General features: G+C 46.6%; 1 protein-coding gene across 1 annotated transcript; it reads right to left on the bottom strand.

Annotated features, from left to right (window-relative positions):
• Window positions 1-3,759: 3,759 nt before the first annotated feature.
• Window positions 3,760-13,216, bottom strand: LOC100722818 (cytochrome P450 2D16-like). The gene is made up of 10 exons (XM_013153130.3): window positions 13,006-13,216; window positions 7,591-7,838; window positions 6,599-6,770; window positions 6,198-6,350; window positions 5,944-6,104; window positions 5,350-5,526; window positions 5,031-5,172; window positions 4,635-4,822; window positions 4,104-4,245; window positions 3,760-4,007 (listed from the first exon to the last, which is right to left on the bottom strand). Exons 1-10 carry the CDS (start codon window positions 13,199-13,201, stop codon window positions 3,829-3,831), a joined length of 1,758 nt encoding a protein of 585 aa, XP_013008584.2. The 5' UTR covers window positions 13,202-13,216; the 3' UTR covers window positions 3,760-3,828.
• Window positions 13,217-16,771: the final 3,555 nt, after the last annotated feature.

The raw sequence follows: 16,771 nt of genomic DNA, 5'->3' as shown, positions 1-16,771 counted from the left end.
AAGCACCGTGTGGGATAGAGCAGGGGCTTCTCCTGAAACTAAAGAGAATTCTCTACTCAGAAGCTACCCTTCTCAGCTCACACCGACAAGAAGCGCAGTGCATTCTATGAGTGGCAGTGCACACCCAGGACCACTGCAGCAGCTTTCACTGTGGTACAGGAGTGGAGGCACCACTAATGTGCATCCACAGAGGGCTAGAGGAAGAAAACTGGGACAGCAGTCACCCTCGGAGGTGGGAGCACCCCCAAGACCCCAGCTAGCTGGTTCCCATCTGGGCAGATGCAACCGATTGTACATACACTACGGTGTCTCCCTCACATATGCACCAGGAAGAAGGTGGTGTATAACCAGGCCAGGAGGACAGTGCAACAGTGTGCCACACCGAGTGTGTGTGATGCGGGCTCTCACATCCGGTCTCTCCTGTGCTGCAGCACTTCTCCTGGCTGCCTGCTGTGCTGCTCAGCGCCCTGGTGAGAGGAAGGCACTGTGCCACGGCCTACGGCTGCTCCGCACTGTCCACCTTCAAACCAGCACCGTGACACGGAAACAGCTGCTCACACAGCCAAGAGACAGACAGGTCCGCGGCCAGCAGGGCAAGCACGTGCCTGACACAGGTATACAGGCTCTTAGTGAACATCATGGAGGAAGATAAGGAGATTAATTTTGATCCTCAGTGTGACCCGTAATTGAAATTCCCAAGTTGTGTATTTCTGAAATTTTCACAGATTTGGATTGTCACTTCTACATGGACCCAGGAAAACAAAACTTGTGGGAATGAGAAGATTATTACATATTCACGCAGGGGAAATTTACTCTGCCTTAAAAAGGATGGAAGTACTGATACCTCCTGAAATAGGAGAGAAACCTGAAGACACTCCCTCAAGTGGAGTAAGTCAGTCGAACAGACACACAGACAGGATTCCACTTTGATGACTCCCCTGCAGTTACCTTTTTCACAGATACAGAAAGCGGGCTGCTGGTTGCCAAGGGGTAGGGAGGAGGGCACAGGCGCTGCTGTGTGGGGGCTGAGGGCTTCAGCTTTCCGTGGTGAAGACAGCTGCGGGTAGTCAGTGAGCTCTTTGTCCATTATTAACACCTGTGACACCACTGCAGAACGCTGGAAAATGGGTAAGGTGAGGCTGGAAGTGGAGCTCACTGGCAGAGCATCTGCTGGCTGCACACAAAGCTTAGAGTTTGACCCTCAGCATGAGCAAAAAAGAAAAAAGTAGTAGAGGAAGATGCTAAAGGTTTGGTAGGTGTCATTCCACAACAAAATTAAAGCATGAGGATACTCCTATGACTGTGAGCATTTTGCAGTAAAAGCTTGGTGCAGGACAATGCTTAGTTACCATGGGAGCCTCCTGCATTGGACCCTGCATGTGCCAAAGGGAATACTTGTCTCCTAGTAGGCAGCAGGGAAACCTTCCTAAAGCTTTGGCCCATTCTCCCTGATGGGATGAACCTGGGGGAGCTGTGGCAAAACATTACCATTTATGCCAGCAGCTTGGCATAAGGGGCCCTGGACTGCCTCAATATGACCCAGAGGGGATACATACTGAGTCCTTGAGGTCAGCCACATCGCTGCACAGTGTTAATGCAATGCACCTCAAGAAAAATCTCTGGATTTTAAATGGGGGGGGGGGGGAGCAACCTGCTATTTACCTAAGTGGTTCCGAACCTTCTCTCTCCTGGACTTGATCTCTAGTTGTATTCCCTTACTTATTAAAGCCTCTCTTTCCCATCGATCCTCAAATACTAGTCTAGTTGCCCCTATTGCTCTCTGGTTCCCTGTCACATAGAGCATTGTTTTCTCATATATGATTTTCAGTCTGTATATCCTTTTTCAGGTTAATTATATATCCTATAAAGAGCATCTGGACCCTACCTCCTGATCTACTCTACCTATGATTCTCTTTTTTTAGAATTTAGTTTACCAAGGCCATCTATATTAGAGATTATAGCTAACCTCTGCCTCACTTCTGTTGTGCTCTTTTTCTGTCATTAGTTGTCTGTCTTCTTCATTTTGCTTTCTGCTCCTTTCATTGAGGTCTCTCTGCCACTGTTCCTGGAGTCCTGGTACTTTTCTCTCTCTCTAGAATGTCCTGCAGTATTCTCTGTAGAGTTGGATTGGTGGTCACGAATTCTGCCAGTTCCTCTTTGTCTTGGAAGAATCTTGTTTCTCCATTAATTTCTAGAGACAGTTTAGCAGGGTATATCAATCTGAGCTGAAGGTTATTTTCTTTTAGGGTTTGGAATACTTCACTCCAGGCTCTTCTTGATTTGATGGTTTGTGTCGAGAAGTCTGCCATAATTCTAATGGGCTTGCGTTGGAAGCAATCTGTTTCTTGTCTCTGACAGCTTTTAATATTCTGTTCTTATATTGGATTTCTGGGATCTTGATTATTTTATGCCTGGGTGGGATTACTACCTATTTTTGTAGTTTTACACTGTCTACAAAGTTGTGTTTCTATACTGTTATGTACTGATATATTCAATTATACCATATCTGATGATACAGCCAATTCTATTGAAGATAACAAGAGACAACACAGTAACCATGGTAGAACTCCTTGTACAGCAGTTTTATATATCTTTTTTTGTTTTATGTGTTTATAGGAATGTTTTGTTCTGTCCTGCTTTGTTTTGTTTCCCCCTCTAATATAGAAAGGACAAAAATACATGTTAAGACTCATGCAGGCATGGAACCTATAAACAGTTTACAAGACCTGATCTTATGACACATGACAAAATGAAAATTCTTTGAAGCAAAAAAAAAACAGTATAGTACCCAGTGCTGATCCCAGAGTGTCATGATGTGAAATCAAGCAACAGTATTATTCTATTTCCACAGTGATTTTAGTCTGCTTTGGTTTGTTTAATCTCAACATAAAGATATGGATAAGTATATGTATGTTTAAGTGTATAGGATTGATAACCATATTACTAAGTTTTTGTTGGATAGATGAACAGAACTATTTGCAATCTCACTGTTTGAATTCCCACTTACATGTTCCACTTTTGCATCTTGAACAATTATTCGTAAGAGGACAATTTGTAAACATCAACTAATGATTTATTATTGTTTACTTTTTCTTTGAAAGTATTATTTCTACCTGTTTTCTGTTTTGTTTAGTCTTTCTTTAAATTAAAAAAAAAGAAACCCCCTGGACACTGAGGTTGGACTGCGTCTGCCCTAGTAAGCAGTGCCTATTGTATCAGTCACCCCTGTGGTTAGGAGAACTGAGCATCTGGGCAACTCCTCAGACAGTGCAGCTGACCCTTCTGTCTGTCTTCCTGGACCCCAATGCTGTGCCTTTCAGTGCTGCTGATTTGCATGTGCATTGCATCACTGTAATAAACCATAACAATGGCACAACAACATTTCTCTTTCTATTGTATTTTCTAGCTCCTCACTGAACCTGAAGATGATCTTGGGGATGTCCAACACCATCTAGCACCCTGCAAGGGGTTGTGTTTATTCCTGATAGAAACCACTTCCCGTTCAGCTTTACCTGACACTCATGGAACTCACACGGCTGCCTATGGTTTGCCACCAACAAAGCAGCCTGTTTGGGGTTTCCATGAGTGATGTCGTGTAAGTTCTCAAATGCTGAGCATCAGTACATGCATTTAGCTTGCTGACAGCACTGATCAGGACAGGATGGATAAAGCAGGGAATCAGGGCTGGCTTTACACATGTGGATGAAAGCATCACACATGAAGTTAGAGGGAAGAGGGTTGGATGCAGACACCAAGGGATAGTTGAAAGACTGGTTTATTGTACACTGAGTATCCAATCAAGGGGCAGTAGGGGGCATGATGCCTCTTCTAGTGGGCCACAGCACACAGCTGGTAGGGGGATGGAGACACTAGGAAGGACATCACACCACGCTCACTGGGCCGGGGCTGCCCTTCAGGCACCGAGAAGCTGAAGCGCTGCAGCAGGCAGGTGAAGAATAGGAAGAGCTCCATGCGGGCCAGGGGCTCCCCGAGGCATGTGCGGGGACCTGTGGGTGGGACAGTGATCAATGAGACTGAATCCTAAGCCCCTTCCCACTGTGGCACCCTGGAAGGAGAGAGCAAAGATGGCTCACTACAATCACCTGCGGAGAATGGCATGAAGGCCTCACGTTTCACAAAGCGGCCCTCATTGTCAAGGAAGTGTCCAGGGTAGAAGTGCAAGGGCTTCTCCCAGAGAGTCTCATCCTTCAGCACTGATGACAAGTTGATGAAGAGCGTCGTTCCCTGGCAGAAGACACATGGCATCAATGTGGCCTGAGATGCAGGACACAGGAACTCTTGACACTTAATATCCACAAGCACACTCTATGAGGTGTACTAGGCTAGTTGGGTACATGAGCACATGGCAAGGCCACAGGACAGGGATGCCTGTCCTGAGGGTGCCCCCAGACCTACTCTTCCCCATGTGCACAGGATCCTCCAACAATTCAACACTTCGGTTAATTCATCCTCCAACTACACTGGGAGATCAGCAGGCACAGGGCAGCACTGGGTGCAGCACCATACACACAGGCTGAGCCTGGCAGCACCAATGGTATCCGGGCCAGGTAACAGAACACTTCCTGGCCACAGCTGGGAGTGGCCATGCTAGGGAAGAAGGGCCCCAGGCCTACCTTGGGGATGAGGAAGCCCTGCACCTCAGTGTCACGAGATGTCATGTGGGGAAAAGTCCTTGGGGCGATGTCTGCAAAGCGCTGCACCTCATGAATCACGGCGTTGGTGAAGGGCATGCGGGCCTGGTCTGCCATCTCTGGGCGTCGCTCCTGCCCTATCACTTCATCAATCTCCTCTTGGACACGACCTGGACAGACAAGCGTCCTGATGCAGGTTAGTCCCTAGAGACTGGATTCTGACCCTCTCTATGCCTGCATTAAGTGCTGTGTCCAGCTGGGCTGAACATCACATTTCATGTGCCTTGGCCAAGCCTCAGCTGGGAACCATGAGTTTGCCAGATCAGCTGGCCTCACTTCTCCTCCCTTGAGTTCCCATCCATTCCCAGCCCAGCTCACGCTGCACATCCGGGTGCAGGATCATGAGGAGTAGAGCCCAGGACAATGTGATAGAGGAGGTCATCAACCCTGCAGTCAACAGGTCATATACAACTAGACGAAGGTTCTGATCATTGAAGCTGCTCTCGGAGTTACCTTGGGCCTGAGACAGGCAGAGAGGGTGGCCTCAGTGGAAAGTGGGAGGAATGGCTCAAATGTCCCCATGAACCTCTGGGCACGGAAGCTGGGTCTCTAGGAGATGCTGAGGCCCCACGTGGCCTCACACCTCCCAGAACACTTGGCTCACAGACCCTGATCCCTACTCACAGCCCACTCTCACCTTATGCATCTCGGTCAGGAAAGCATCAGTCAGATCTCGGGGAGGCTGGTCTGGGGCCCAGCCTGTGTTGTGCTCAGCCAACAGCTCATTATTCAAGGCGAAGATAGACTTCTGCGCAGGCAGTACTTTGGCAGCCACCCATGGGATGCGCAGGAGCAGTGGTATTGAGTTCACTATCTGTGACAGCACCGAGGCAGCCTGGGTGATTCCTGTGCTCCAGACTCACAGGTGCCATCTCACACTCAGCCTCCTTCACGGTGACCCAAGGCCTGATGCTCCACACCTTTGCCCCGATCTCTCTACTGTGCCAGCAGCAAAGCTCTCTCCTGCTGCTAAGCTGCCACAGGAACCTCCTACCATGGAATCCTCATGAGCTTGTGTTGTTTCCAGCGTGGACACAGGCTCTAATCTTCTCTGCAGCCCTGAACCTCAGCCACTTCTCGCATTACTGCTGTCTGCTTGGCCACCACCAGCCCTTTTTTCCTGCAGTGATCCTCCCTGATGCTTTCTTCCCATCCCTCCTGCAGGCAGAATATCCTCTCAGAGCCCTTCTGCAGGATGCTGTCCCTGCACAGACTCCCCTCAACCCCGCACCTGAAGCTTCAAGTTCATGTCCTCCTTCAAGCCATCATCCAGCAACTCTGCGAGCCTGATGACCATTGGATCATCATATTCAAAACGGCACGCATAGATGAGAGAGGCGATCACATTGCATGTTGCTTTTTTCAGCAGGATGTTGGGGCAAAAGGGCTGTCCTGGGAATAGAAATGCATGTGTTGCTGTTGCCTTTTTCTCTTTATCCCTTCTGTACACAGTCACTTCATTGTGTCCCTGAACCCGTCACCCACCATCATGGTTGGCAAAAGCAGCACACAGGCAGGCGGCCTCCTCAGTCACCCACTGCTCCAGGGACTTCTTCCCCAGGCCGAAGTTGCGCAGAGTGGACACACAGAATCGCCGCTGCTCACGCCAGATGGGTCCATAGCGGGCTGCAAGAATACCTGGTATGGGGAGCTCGAGTCAAGACCAGAAATTACTAACCTGTGCCCTTGCATCCTCCCCTAACTCCTGGCTGATGATCCGACACAAACTTTGTTTCTACCACTGTGCAACAGCTCCTTTTCTGACTTAATACCCAGAGGACAGGGATTTCCATTGTTCCTTGAACATACTGCCATACACAGTAAACCCTGTCCACTGTGGGTCACTGCCCCAGTGCTGATGCTATCTATAATCTATTGACCTTTACCTTGGGCTTTTGGTCCAAAGCCCAGTAGTGCAAAGCTGGGCACTGTGGGCCTATCTGAGGTGTCTTCGCTTCGGTTCACCAGAGCCTCCCGCACAGCCGCCAGCCCATTGACCACAACCACCGGAGTCCAGGCAAACTGCAGGCTGAATACGTCCCCAAACCGATGTCGCAGCTGGAGGTGGAAGGACAGGGCATCTGTGAAGCTGGGACTCCTGCCTTAATGTGTGTCCTAACCTCACTGCCAAGACATGGAGACCCAGGTCAAGCGCTGCAAACACCAGGTCTACTGCCCTCTCTTTTCTGTTCGCTGTTTTCTTCTCCTTTTTCTTTATGAGAGTGATGAAGGCGCTCATGGCCTCATTCTTGCTACACCTGCACTCTAGGCCAACCCCTGCCTAACACCTAGCATCTGCAGGCTCCTGCCACATTTCTGAAGTTCAGAACAACCACCTTACACCTGAACCTGTCAGCCCAGCTAGGGCCTGAGCGCAGTACAGGAACTGTCAGTGAAATGTGGTCGCAGGGTCTTATCCTCTCTCATTCCTCAGGTGGAAACTCGGGTTCATAGATGGAAGTAGAGAGGACCTGGACCCCATCCCAGACAAAGGATTTGATGCTAGAGATAGAACTTCTTTCAACATCAGTTTCTAGATTTCAGTGCTGCTTAAGACTCTCTAGCCCCACTCCCTCAGCCCCAAGCCTCTGCAGTCACCAGAATGGTCTTAGGTCCTATCAAAGTTCTGTTCCATCAAATTGGATGTCAGTCCTGCTACCCCATCCTGCCCAATTTTCTATCCTTTGTGCTCCCATTGCCCTGCCTATTGAAAGTCAGTGTTCTCTGCCCTGCTGACTCCTCACCAAGAGAGAGCCTGTACTTCCCTCCTGGGATAAAAACATGTCCTTGTCCAGCATGTAGCTTCAAGCACTACTAGTACTACGGTGGGTGGGGGGGTCACCTGACCTTTGCTGCTCCCCACCACCAGCTCCGCTACCTTGTAGAAGCAGTGTGTCATATCCTCGAAATCCAACTGCAGCAGGTTACCAAATCCAGGCACTGGAACAGGACCTGGTGGGTATCGAGCAGCCCAGCGTTGACGCCGGTGCATCAAGTCAAACACGAGCAGGAAGATGACCACAGCCACGGCCACAGAAAACAGTACATCCCCGGTCAGCAGAGCCATGGCTTCCCAGCAACAACTGGGTTGCTCTGAACAAAAGGAGCTTTCACCACTCTGTGCAGCTGGAGAAAGAGAGCATACTCTCACTCTCCCTGCATATAGGCACAAGTCGGCTGTCCTCTTATAAAGCAGCTAAGGCTGCCCTTTGTCCTCTGGTGTGGGGCAATCTGTGTGTACACTGTGCAACCAGGGAATGCAGGGAAGGGCCAGGGCAAAAGGGTTCCACAGCCCTGCCCCTCTGCCTCTTCCTGGTGATACACAGGGCAGGGGAGAATCTTGGGAAGAAAGTTTCATGGAACCAGACACACTGCTTATGCAGGTTTCAGCCCTGGAGCGTGGTGGATCACTGCTCCAAGAAGCACAGTGAACAGCAAGTGGAGGTCAGGGAGCTGACAGACCAAACCGGCAGGACTTTGGCGATGTGCCAGTGTTTGTCAGACTGCAGTAGGACTGTCATCCAGGCTCCATGGAGAATTTTGCTGCCCAACAGGGATTAAGTGGGGTCCAAGGATTCTCAAAACCACCTCCAGCAGGTTCAGTTGTTTTCTGTCTTCTCTGACCAGGCCAGAGACAAACAGGTCACCGTGTGCCTATTCTGCAGGTGAAGGACACAAGCACACTCAACCTGACCACTCGAGGAGACAGAAACCAAGACCAGGCCCCACACTACCCATGAAGAATCTCAGCTCTAAGCAGTGCTCACGCCAGGCCTCCCCCGATGAGGAGACTAGTCTTCGTCCTGTCAGAAGATGAGAGAGCTCATGCAGCACAGCTGCAGTAGTTCGTTTGTTTTCTCGTTCGATTTAAGCAAATCCCTGCTGGAAAAGATGTAAGATTTTTTTTTCTTCTTCTTTTTTTTTTTTTTTTTTTTTTTTTTTTTTTTTTGGCTTTTTGAGTCAGGGTCTTGCTGTGTAGTTCAGGCTGGCATTGAACTCACTTTGTAGCCCAGAGTGGTCTCAAAATTGCAAAGGATGCTCTTACCTTAAGCCTCTGAGTGCTGGGATTCTAGACTGCTTACTTCAGCTCACATTTCATTGGACCTTCAGTCGAGGGCCTCTTGTTTCAAACCCTAATCTGCAGATTCCTCTGAGAAGCCCACTCAACTTGAAAATAATTTAAGAAAGAACAATGCAAAACCCATGAGGGCCAAATGAGTTTGTGTGCCACCTCCTAACCTAGCTGGAGAAGGGCAAAGAGACCTTCAGAGCCTGACAGGACATTCGGCAGTGGTTTCCAGGCCTGGGACAACACTCATTCATAGTCACAGGAGTATGAGGACCTGCTCAGGGGCCCTGCGTCTGGCCACAGCTGCAGTTCCTGACTCCTCAGACAGGATTTTGGTTTCTCCCCACATCCAAGCAGCACGTGAAGTATGCACTGCACCAGTGGACAAGAACCAGAGTGCCCCTCACTCTCCTAGGCAGCGGTTCTTCAGCCCACCATCCCTATTTAAATTTTGTGCATCTCACTCAGCAGTGTGATTGACTAGGGACATAACAGGCTTTTCTCTTCCCCTACACCTTGACCAGGTGGTCACTATTGGTAATGACATAGTGCATAGCACTCATGAGCCCACAACCTCATCTAATGGTGAAGATTTGAGGGGAAATGTCTGAGCTCAGCCTCATGGCCAGCACCTGTCACTGCCCAGTCCAGCCCCACAGACTGCAACACCAACATTTCTCAAATATTTGTGGATCCATGTGTTTTGGCATTGGACCTCCTGTGCTACTCCCAATGACAAATCCACTACCCACAGCGCCTCAGCCAGAGCACAGCCCCAGGACAGTCCACTAACTTCCTTTCTTTATGGAGAAAAATCCAAGTGGGAAAAACACTGTTGCTGAGTCACAGTGAAAAGCACAGTACAGGCTCAGGAGCCCAACTTTCCGTCCTCCTCCCCTTTCACCCTTGCTCTTTCAGGGCAGCTGGGAGCACAGCCTGCTCTGCATGCTAGGGCAGCACTGGGCAAGTCACATAGACGCTACCCACCTCCTAACGGAGGGATAGTTTGGTCTGGTACTACCACTCTGGTTCATAGAAGAGAAGCTGCTCAGTAGTACAGAGCACAAAGGCCCACAGTGTAAGGAAACCTCCTTTCCAGAGAGCAGGTCTCTGCTCTTCACCATGCTCACATCTTCCTGATGCCCTCTGAGTTGGAATTCTGCTCAAATCCCACATAGGTACCCTTGCCCTCTACCCTACCTATTCCTGCAGTCCTACTCTTTCTGCTTGAGGGAAAAACTCACACAGAGGAACAGATCTGGATTCACTAGAATTAACATGTGCTGAACACGTTATGTGTCAAGCACACTGCACTGTTACAGAAATACCACATCTCCTTGTGGTGACAATGCACAGTGCTGGATTCCCCTGGGACAGACCAACCTGGGGCTCACAGATCTCACAGATCAGAAGCCTAAATAGGGGACAAGAAACATTTCTAGAAAAATGACCCACTATTCCTAAAACAGGAGGAGAACCTGAATGCTGTGGTGCCTCTTTGATGTCTGTTGCAGCCTCTCCACTGGTTCACTTGCTCCAAAGACTGGGGGTAGAGGTGTCAGCACTGACATCTGACTAGGCCCTTATCTGGCCTGGTTGTTGCTCTTCACCTATCACACAGGTGACAACACCCTGGCAAGGCAACTCCCCTTTCACCTGGCATCAGGGGATAGAGACACCGCAAGCTTGGCCTCTCAATTCCAAGTACTGGACTCACCATCATCCCCAGAGCACTCTCTGATGACTCACAGAGCAGGGACCATCAGCTGTGGTACTAGACCTGTTTCTCCCTCCTGGAGGAGACAGAGCTCTGCACGGGCCCCTGGCTCGCTCTCCCTCAGCTCTGCAGCACTGCATTGCACTGCCGCCTCCACAACCATTTTTATATTTCAGATCTACAATGTTCCCAACAATCTCAAGTATTCACAGCCTGGGTTTTTGGAAGAGGCCTGGATCATGGGGTGCTATCAGTGGAGTAGGGCACAGAAGAATCCATTGTAAAATGTGGTGAAGCCTGGTGGGAAGTGTGGAAAAACTGGATTGTGACCTAGCACACTCCATGTGTCCCTCCATGGCTCCTCTCCTATCCCTTGGTTTTACCCTGCCATTATTCAAGCAGCTTTTCTCTGCCAACCCTTCCACCACGCCTTCCCTGCATGGCAGACCGGCTGTGGACTCACTTTTCTAAACATTATTAGGTAAAGAAACATGCTGTTATGGTTCATTCATCAGCTCCCCCGCCCCCACCAAGCCACATGCATTCATGGACATCGCCAAATCTAGCCACTCTGTTCCCCTCCAGTATAGACATCACATCACACACAGAACGGGAGATTCAAACTGGGCAAGTTTATAGTGTGAAATCGGGAAACAGAACACAAAGAAAACTCACTTCCATCACTACCAAGGTGATCTGGATTTCAGGGCCATTCCATTCACTCCCTCTGAAAACAATTTGTTCTGAAGACTGTGAAGACACAGTCTATGTTTCTCTGCTTATAGAGAAGCCAGTACCATGGGTAACAGTTTTTAAATCCTCCTAATAACATATATAAAGCTCTTCCCACCCTGCAGAAAAACCTAGGACCTTCAGGATAGAGCTGAAAGCAGACACACTTTCGAACACCCAGGTTGCTGTTATTTCTGAATCAAGAAGGAGAAAGAATTCTAGGACTCTAGTAGCTGGTATGTGCACTTGACTAGTTTACAGGGATATTCTGATGGCCCCCACATGACTTTGAAATTGACAAGAAAGAAAAGTCTGATGGAGTCTTGGGTGGGCAGAAATGTGACAAGTGTGCTGGCTTCGGCAGCACATACAGTAAAACAGAACTGTGACCAGGTACAGTAGACCTATAATTGTGTGTCCAGCTGGTGCACTCACTGTCAAACTCCTTGCGGGTTCACTGTCAAATTCCTGTGCCTTTCTTTTTTTTATTTAAAATAAAACTAAGATAAAAGAGGGTCATAACAACACAGGTCAGAACAATTTAAGCAACATAGTGTTTCACCACAAGATAACCCGACATAACAGTAGTTACCATAGTGTCTGTTTCCTTGAAATCTTTGCGTATACCTTCATATACTATAGCATCAAACATAACAAGACAGTCTAAGGTGAAAGTATTACAAGGTATTTAGAACTAACAGAAAACAAACAATGGTTTTTATATTATCTCCTTGTCTGTAAAAAATTTTGTATATACTATCACATATAATAAAATCCAGTAAGTTAGAACATGATAAAACCTATGGAGACAGAACAAAAGCTTAATGGGACTTCAAAACAAGCTGATATTAAATCAGCACTAGCTATTATAATGTCTTGTTTTCTTCAAAATAGCTGTTCATACCATCACAGACAATAAAATCAAACAACCCAGAATAAAACCATTCCAATTAATGAATGAAAACATTATAAGGCTTCAAAGCAATATAATGGGGGATCACGATTACCACATACTTTTTTGTATTCTTACCATTTCTTACACTAGGGAAACTTCGGTATTTATACATGTGACTTTGATTTATTTCGCTTATGAGTGTGGTCTCAAGCTGAGCCTACTTATTTATAAATATCTCAATGTGATCATCTTTTATAGCTGAGTAGTACACTCTATTATATAAAAATACCTCAACTTTTTTATCCATTCCTCAGTTGATGGACACCTTTCAACTGAACCTAATTAAATGGATGGTGGGGCAGGGGTCATCAGAGGTGGCCAGAAAGAGATAGCCCTCTCCTCTCCCCACTCGCGGCTTGGGTGGGCCCCAGACCAGGAAGATGTCTTCCTGAGGGGCCTCATCGGCCAGCCCCCATCACTTACAGAATGCGAGTCTAAGTGCTGCCGAGGACCCCAACCCGTGTCGGCCTCCTCCGCACTCCGGGACGGCGGACTTCAGTCCGGGTGAGCCCCGCAGGGCCTGGCCGCAGCGCCCCAGACCCTCGCCCTGCCCTCCCCGCACCCTGGAGAGGCCCCGGGACTCCCCTCCGCGCCTCCACGCCCACTCAGAGCGGAGGAGCGCGGGCGCAGGGAGCCCCTTCGCCGCTGGATGCGCCGAGTCAGCCAGGCTGGGACAGCGCCCGCGGCTCCGGGAGCGCCCGGTCCCGGGATTCGCAGGCCGCTGAGTTTGGGGAGCCTCCCCGCGCTCTCTGCCTGAGGAAACATCACCTCGAAGCGTCCTAGGGGAGACAGGCCCCGCTAGGCTGCAGGCGCCATTTACCTTGAGGGACCAGTGGACCGGGAAGTGAGCAGAGAGAGGACTCCGGGGCTCTTGGAGGAGGGCGCTTGTAAGTGGAGGACTTGGCGCCCCAACCCTCAGGGGGCCCCCACCCCTCAGCCCCACCCCTGCCCCGCGAATGCCCTGAGACACGTAGTGCTCGCAATGTGCGCAGAGCCCTCTGGGAATTGTAGTCCATCCGGCTTCCAGCACAGGCTCTGGGCGGATGATGGGTAGGATGGGCTCAGGGACACTAGGTCCGAGGAGGGCAGTACAGTGAAAAGTTTAAAAGTAGTAAAGAGAAGAGACTCATCACATGCAAGGAGAGCTCCGTATGTTTCCTTACTCATTTCTAGCTACGTTTTCATTGGAGACCATGCAGATCAAAAGATAATGGTATAATATGTTTAAGTTGTGAAAGAGAATAAGAGTGTTCCACAGAATTTTTCCATTTGGCCAAATTACCTGACATGAATGAAGAAGTCAAGACAATGCCAGTAAAACGCAGCAGAAGGACTCCATTAACAGTGGACTTGCCTTCGATGAGGTGGTGGAGGACCAATTGGTCTGAAATGAACTTGCACTAGATAGTAACTCAAAGCTGTAAAGAAACACCCAACACTATACAAGGTGAGCACATAGATACTTATAAATGTGGTATTGTTGAGTCGTGGGTTTGTAATTCCTGTTTATTCCCGTGTGATTTTCTTCTCCCATATTTATTATTCTTGCATTAATTTAAAACACCAATGACTAAACCACTAATTATAACTCTATGTTAATAAGTACACAATGTATAAACGTGGAATCTGGGACATTAACAATGTAATGCTGGAAGGATAGAGATAGATGAGAACAGACTTTGTAGACTACAGAATATAAATTTATTATTGAAACTAGAGTTTTATGTTTAAGATATTGAGTTTAACCAATGTAATCAGTGAGAACACAGAGAAAAGTGTGATAAAGGAAAGCAAAAGGTAACCAAACTGGACACAAAAAATAGCCACTAAAGGCAAGAAGATAATAATGCAAAATATTTTTGATAAAGGAATAGTTCAAGGGTAAGATGTGCAAGAAACAGAGATAAATGGTAGAAGCGTTTTCTTTTCTATCAGAAGTTAATTTAAATGTACCTAATTTAAACCCTCTTGCTGAAAGTGCAACCAAAGACTGGTAGATTGGTTCAAAAACAAAGCCATCTACATGCTAACTACAACCTAGAATCTTATTTCTTTAAATTTTATTTTGAAGATAATAGAATCCAACAAAACAAAACAATAAATTCAGTCAAAACAAAACAGTGAAAGAGGTACTGAATTTCAAAACATACTAATAGGAAATCAACAATGCTTAATCTAATATATATATTACTGTATTCACAACAGTTGTCCAGACCATCATACATAGCGAAATCATAGAAAACAAAATAGAATAAAACCAAACAAAACATAACATTGAACAAAACACCACACAGAAACAAAATCAAACAGAACAACACTGCACACTTTTATCTTCAAAATAGCACCTAGGTTACCAAATACAAGGACAAAACAAAACTGTAAAATGAAACAAAACATTGGATTTCAAAAACTAGACAGGAGGACATCCCCTACAGCTCACATGATGTGCACTCCATCATCCAAGATGCCCATATCACCAGTCCAGGCCTGCAGAGTCAACCAAACACCAGCACCAAGCTATTTGTGATAGCTCAGACCCCAGAATAAAATACAAGGAAGCAATAAATTAAAATTTGGGGAGCAAAGACTTTATTTTAGGCCAGGCCTGGTGACACAGCCTCCAGGAGCCAATATGGTCCTAAAATTAGTAGACAAACCGCTGTAAATATCTGCAAAGAAGAAAATAGCTGATCACCCTGTGAAACTTCTCTGCACTCAAGCGGAGGAAAACAAAGATCTTCCTCATTCTTGTCTCCCCTCGCATCATTGATTTTGTGGTTTTCTCCCATAAAAGCCTGACAAAATTTTAACCCATTTACACAGCTTTGCAAACTCCCACTGCTGTCACTGGTGCCAGCTTAAATAAAGCACTCCTTTTTATTTTAAAAAACATCTTGCCCCGTTTTTTGCACAACATCTTGGAGTCTCAGTTTTGGGATACAATATTCAGGGCTCATCTGGAATTACTGGGGTCCCCTCCCCAAATTATTTTTCACCAATCAATCAGCTTGAACATCTGTAAGTATTTGGGTCTTTTTTGCCTGTTTGTAATTTGGGGCTTTTCGCCCATTTGTCTTTCTGCTCAGTATTTCTGTACTTTAGAGCCATCTGCTCATTTGAATCTGTTACTAACTGGGGTTTTCTTTGCCCCTTTTGACCTTTTTCTGTTACAGGCTCCATGTGGCTTATTGGACTCAAAGGCCATAATTTTAAAAAAATTGTTTCCTTTTAGGTCACCAAATCATGGACAGAAAAAACTTGTTTGTGACTTTAATGTTTGTTTGTTTTTGTGGCACCTTGTTTAATGTTATGGTCCTCAACTGATTACTTGCAACCTCTGCACACCTTTAAAAAGTATTTTTCTCTCTGGTTAAATTGTGAATATATATATATATATACATATATATATGGGCTTTAAAAATCATATTAATTTACCAAGTGAAACCAGGTCATACAGTAATTGAGCCAGTGAAGAAAGTTACAGTTTTTAAAGTGTAGCATTTTAAGGTGGTGAAAAGACATGAAATGATTCAATATATTTTAGACTACTGAAAGAAAGTCACTTCAAGGATTTTGTTGATGGTTTTAATGTTGTCTGAAAAGCCAGAGAGAAGGTAACTGATTGGTAATAGGTAAAAAAGAAAAAGAGGAACAAAGAAAGTGGTTTTGTCTTCAAGTAAAATGTCTGGCTGTGCCAGAATGTGAAAGAGGAAAAATTCAATTTGAGAGTGTGTAGTAAGTAGTAGAAAGCTTGAGAGGATGTGAATTTTGTTTGCTTTGGATGATAGTACCTATAAATAACAGGCTTTTCTTAAAAAGCAAGAGAGAACAACAAATATGTCCAGAATTTGATAGAATTGGATTTGTAAACCTTTACTACAAAATGTTTTGGATACATATCAACTGATACCTTATGATATCAAACATTTGGCACAAACATGCCTGTCTCCTGCTCAATTCCTGCATTTTGATGTAAAGCTAAAAACTTGGAGCAGGCTCATAAAAATAGAACAGGTCCCAATCCATGTCCAGCAATAAATAAGGAAATGCTTTCTGGGACAGGAATTTGGGGCCCACCACCCAAAGGAACAATTGGACTTGTGCTGGAAAAAGCCGGTCTAAATTTAAAAGGAATAATTATTGTGCCTAGTGTGATGGATGGTATAGAGATAAACTACAAGTTCTTGCATGTGCTGTGGATATCTGGGTTTTTGAACAGGGAGGCTACCTGGCGCAGTTGATTTTGTTAGAGTGCCTCACCTTTGCCTTATGAGGGACCCGACCAACAAAAGGGTTTCTTTTTACCTTATGTGGCACCCATTCCAGTTAACTTGTGGGAAAGAGATTTGTTACAAAAGTGGAAATTAGTGCTGACTAGCCATTCTGATTTTAAAGCTGAACAAACAGTCCCAATTTGGAAGCTGAACGAATAGATTCAAATCCTAAAATTAAGAAAATGATTAAAATAGGATATCAAAAAGGCAAAAGACTAGGGAAAAAACCTTTGCCCCAACCTATTGGCCCCCTGCTCAGACACACTCGGCCTCAGAACCGGAGCTCTCCTCTGGTCCTTCCCCTCTGCACCT

This window comes from Cavia porcellus, unplaced genomic scaffold, assembly GCF_034190915.1.
Source record: "Cavia porcellus strain 051 isolate PalLab524CR breed Dunkin Hartley unplaced genomic scaffold, mCavPor4.1 scaffold_40, whole genome shotgun sequence".
Classification (NCBI taxonomy): domain Eukaryota; kingdom Metazoa; phylum Chordata; class Mammalia; order Rodentia; family Caviidae; genus Cavia; species Cavia porcellus.
This window is presented reverse-complemented; position numbering and strand designations above follow the sequence as displayed.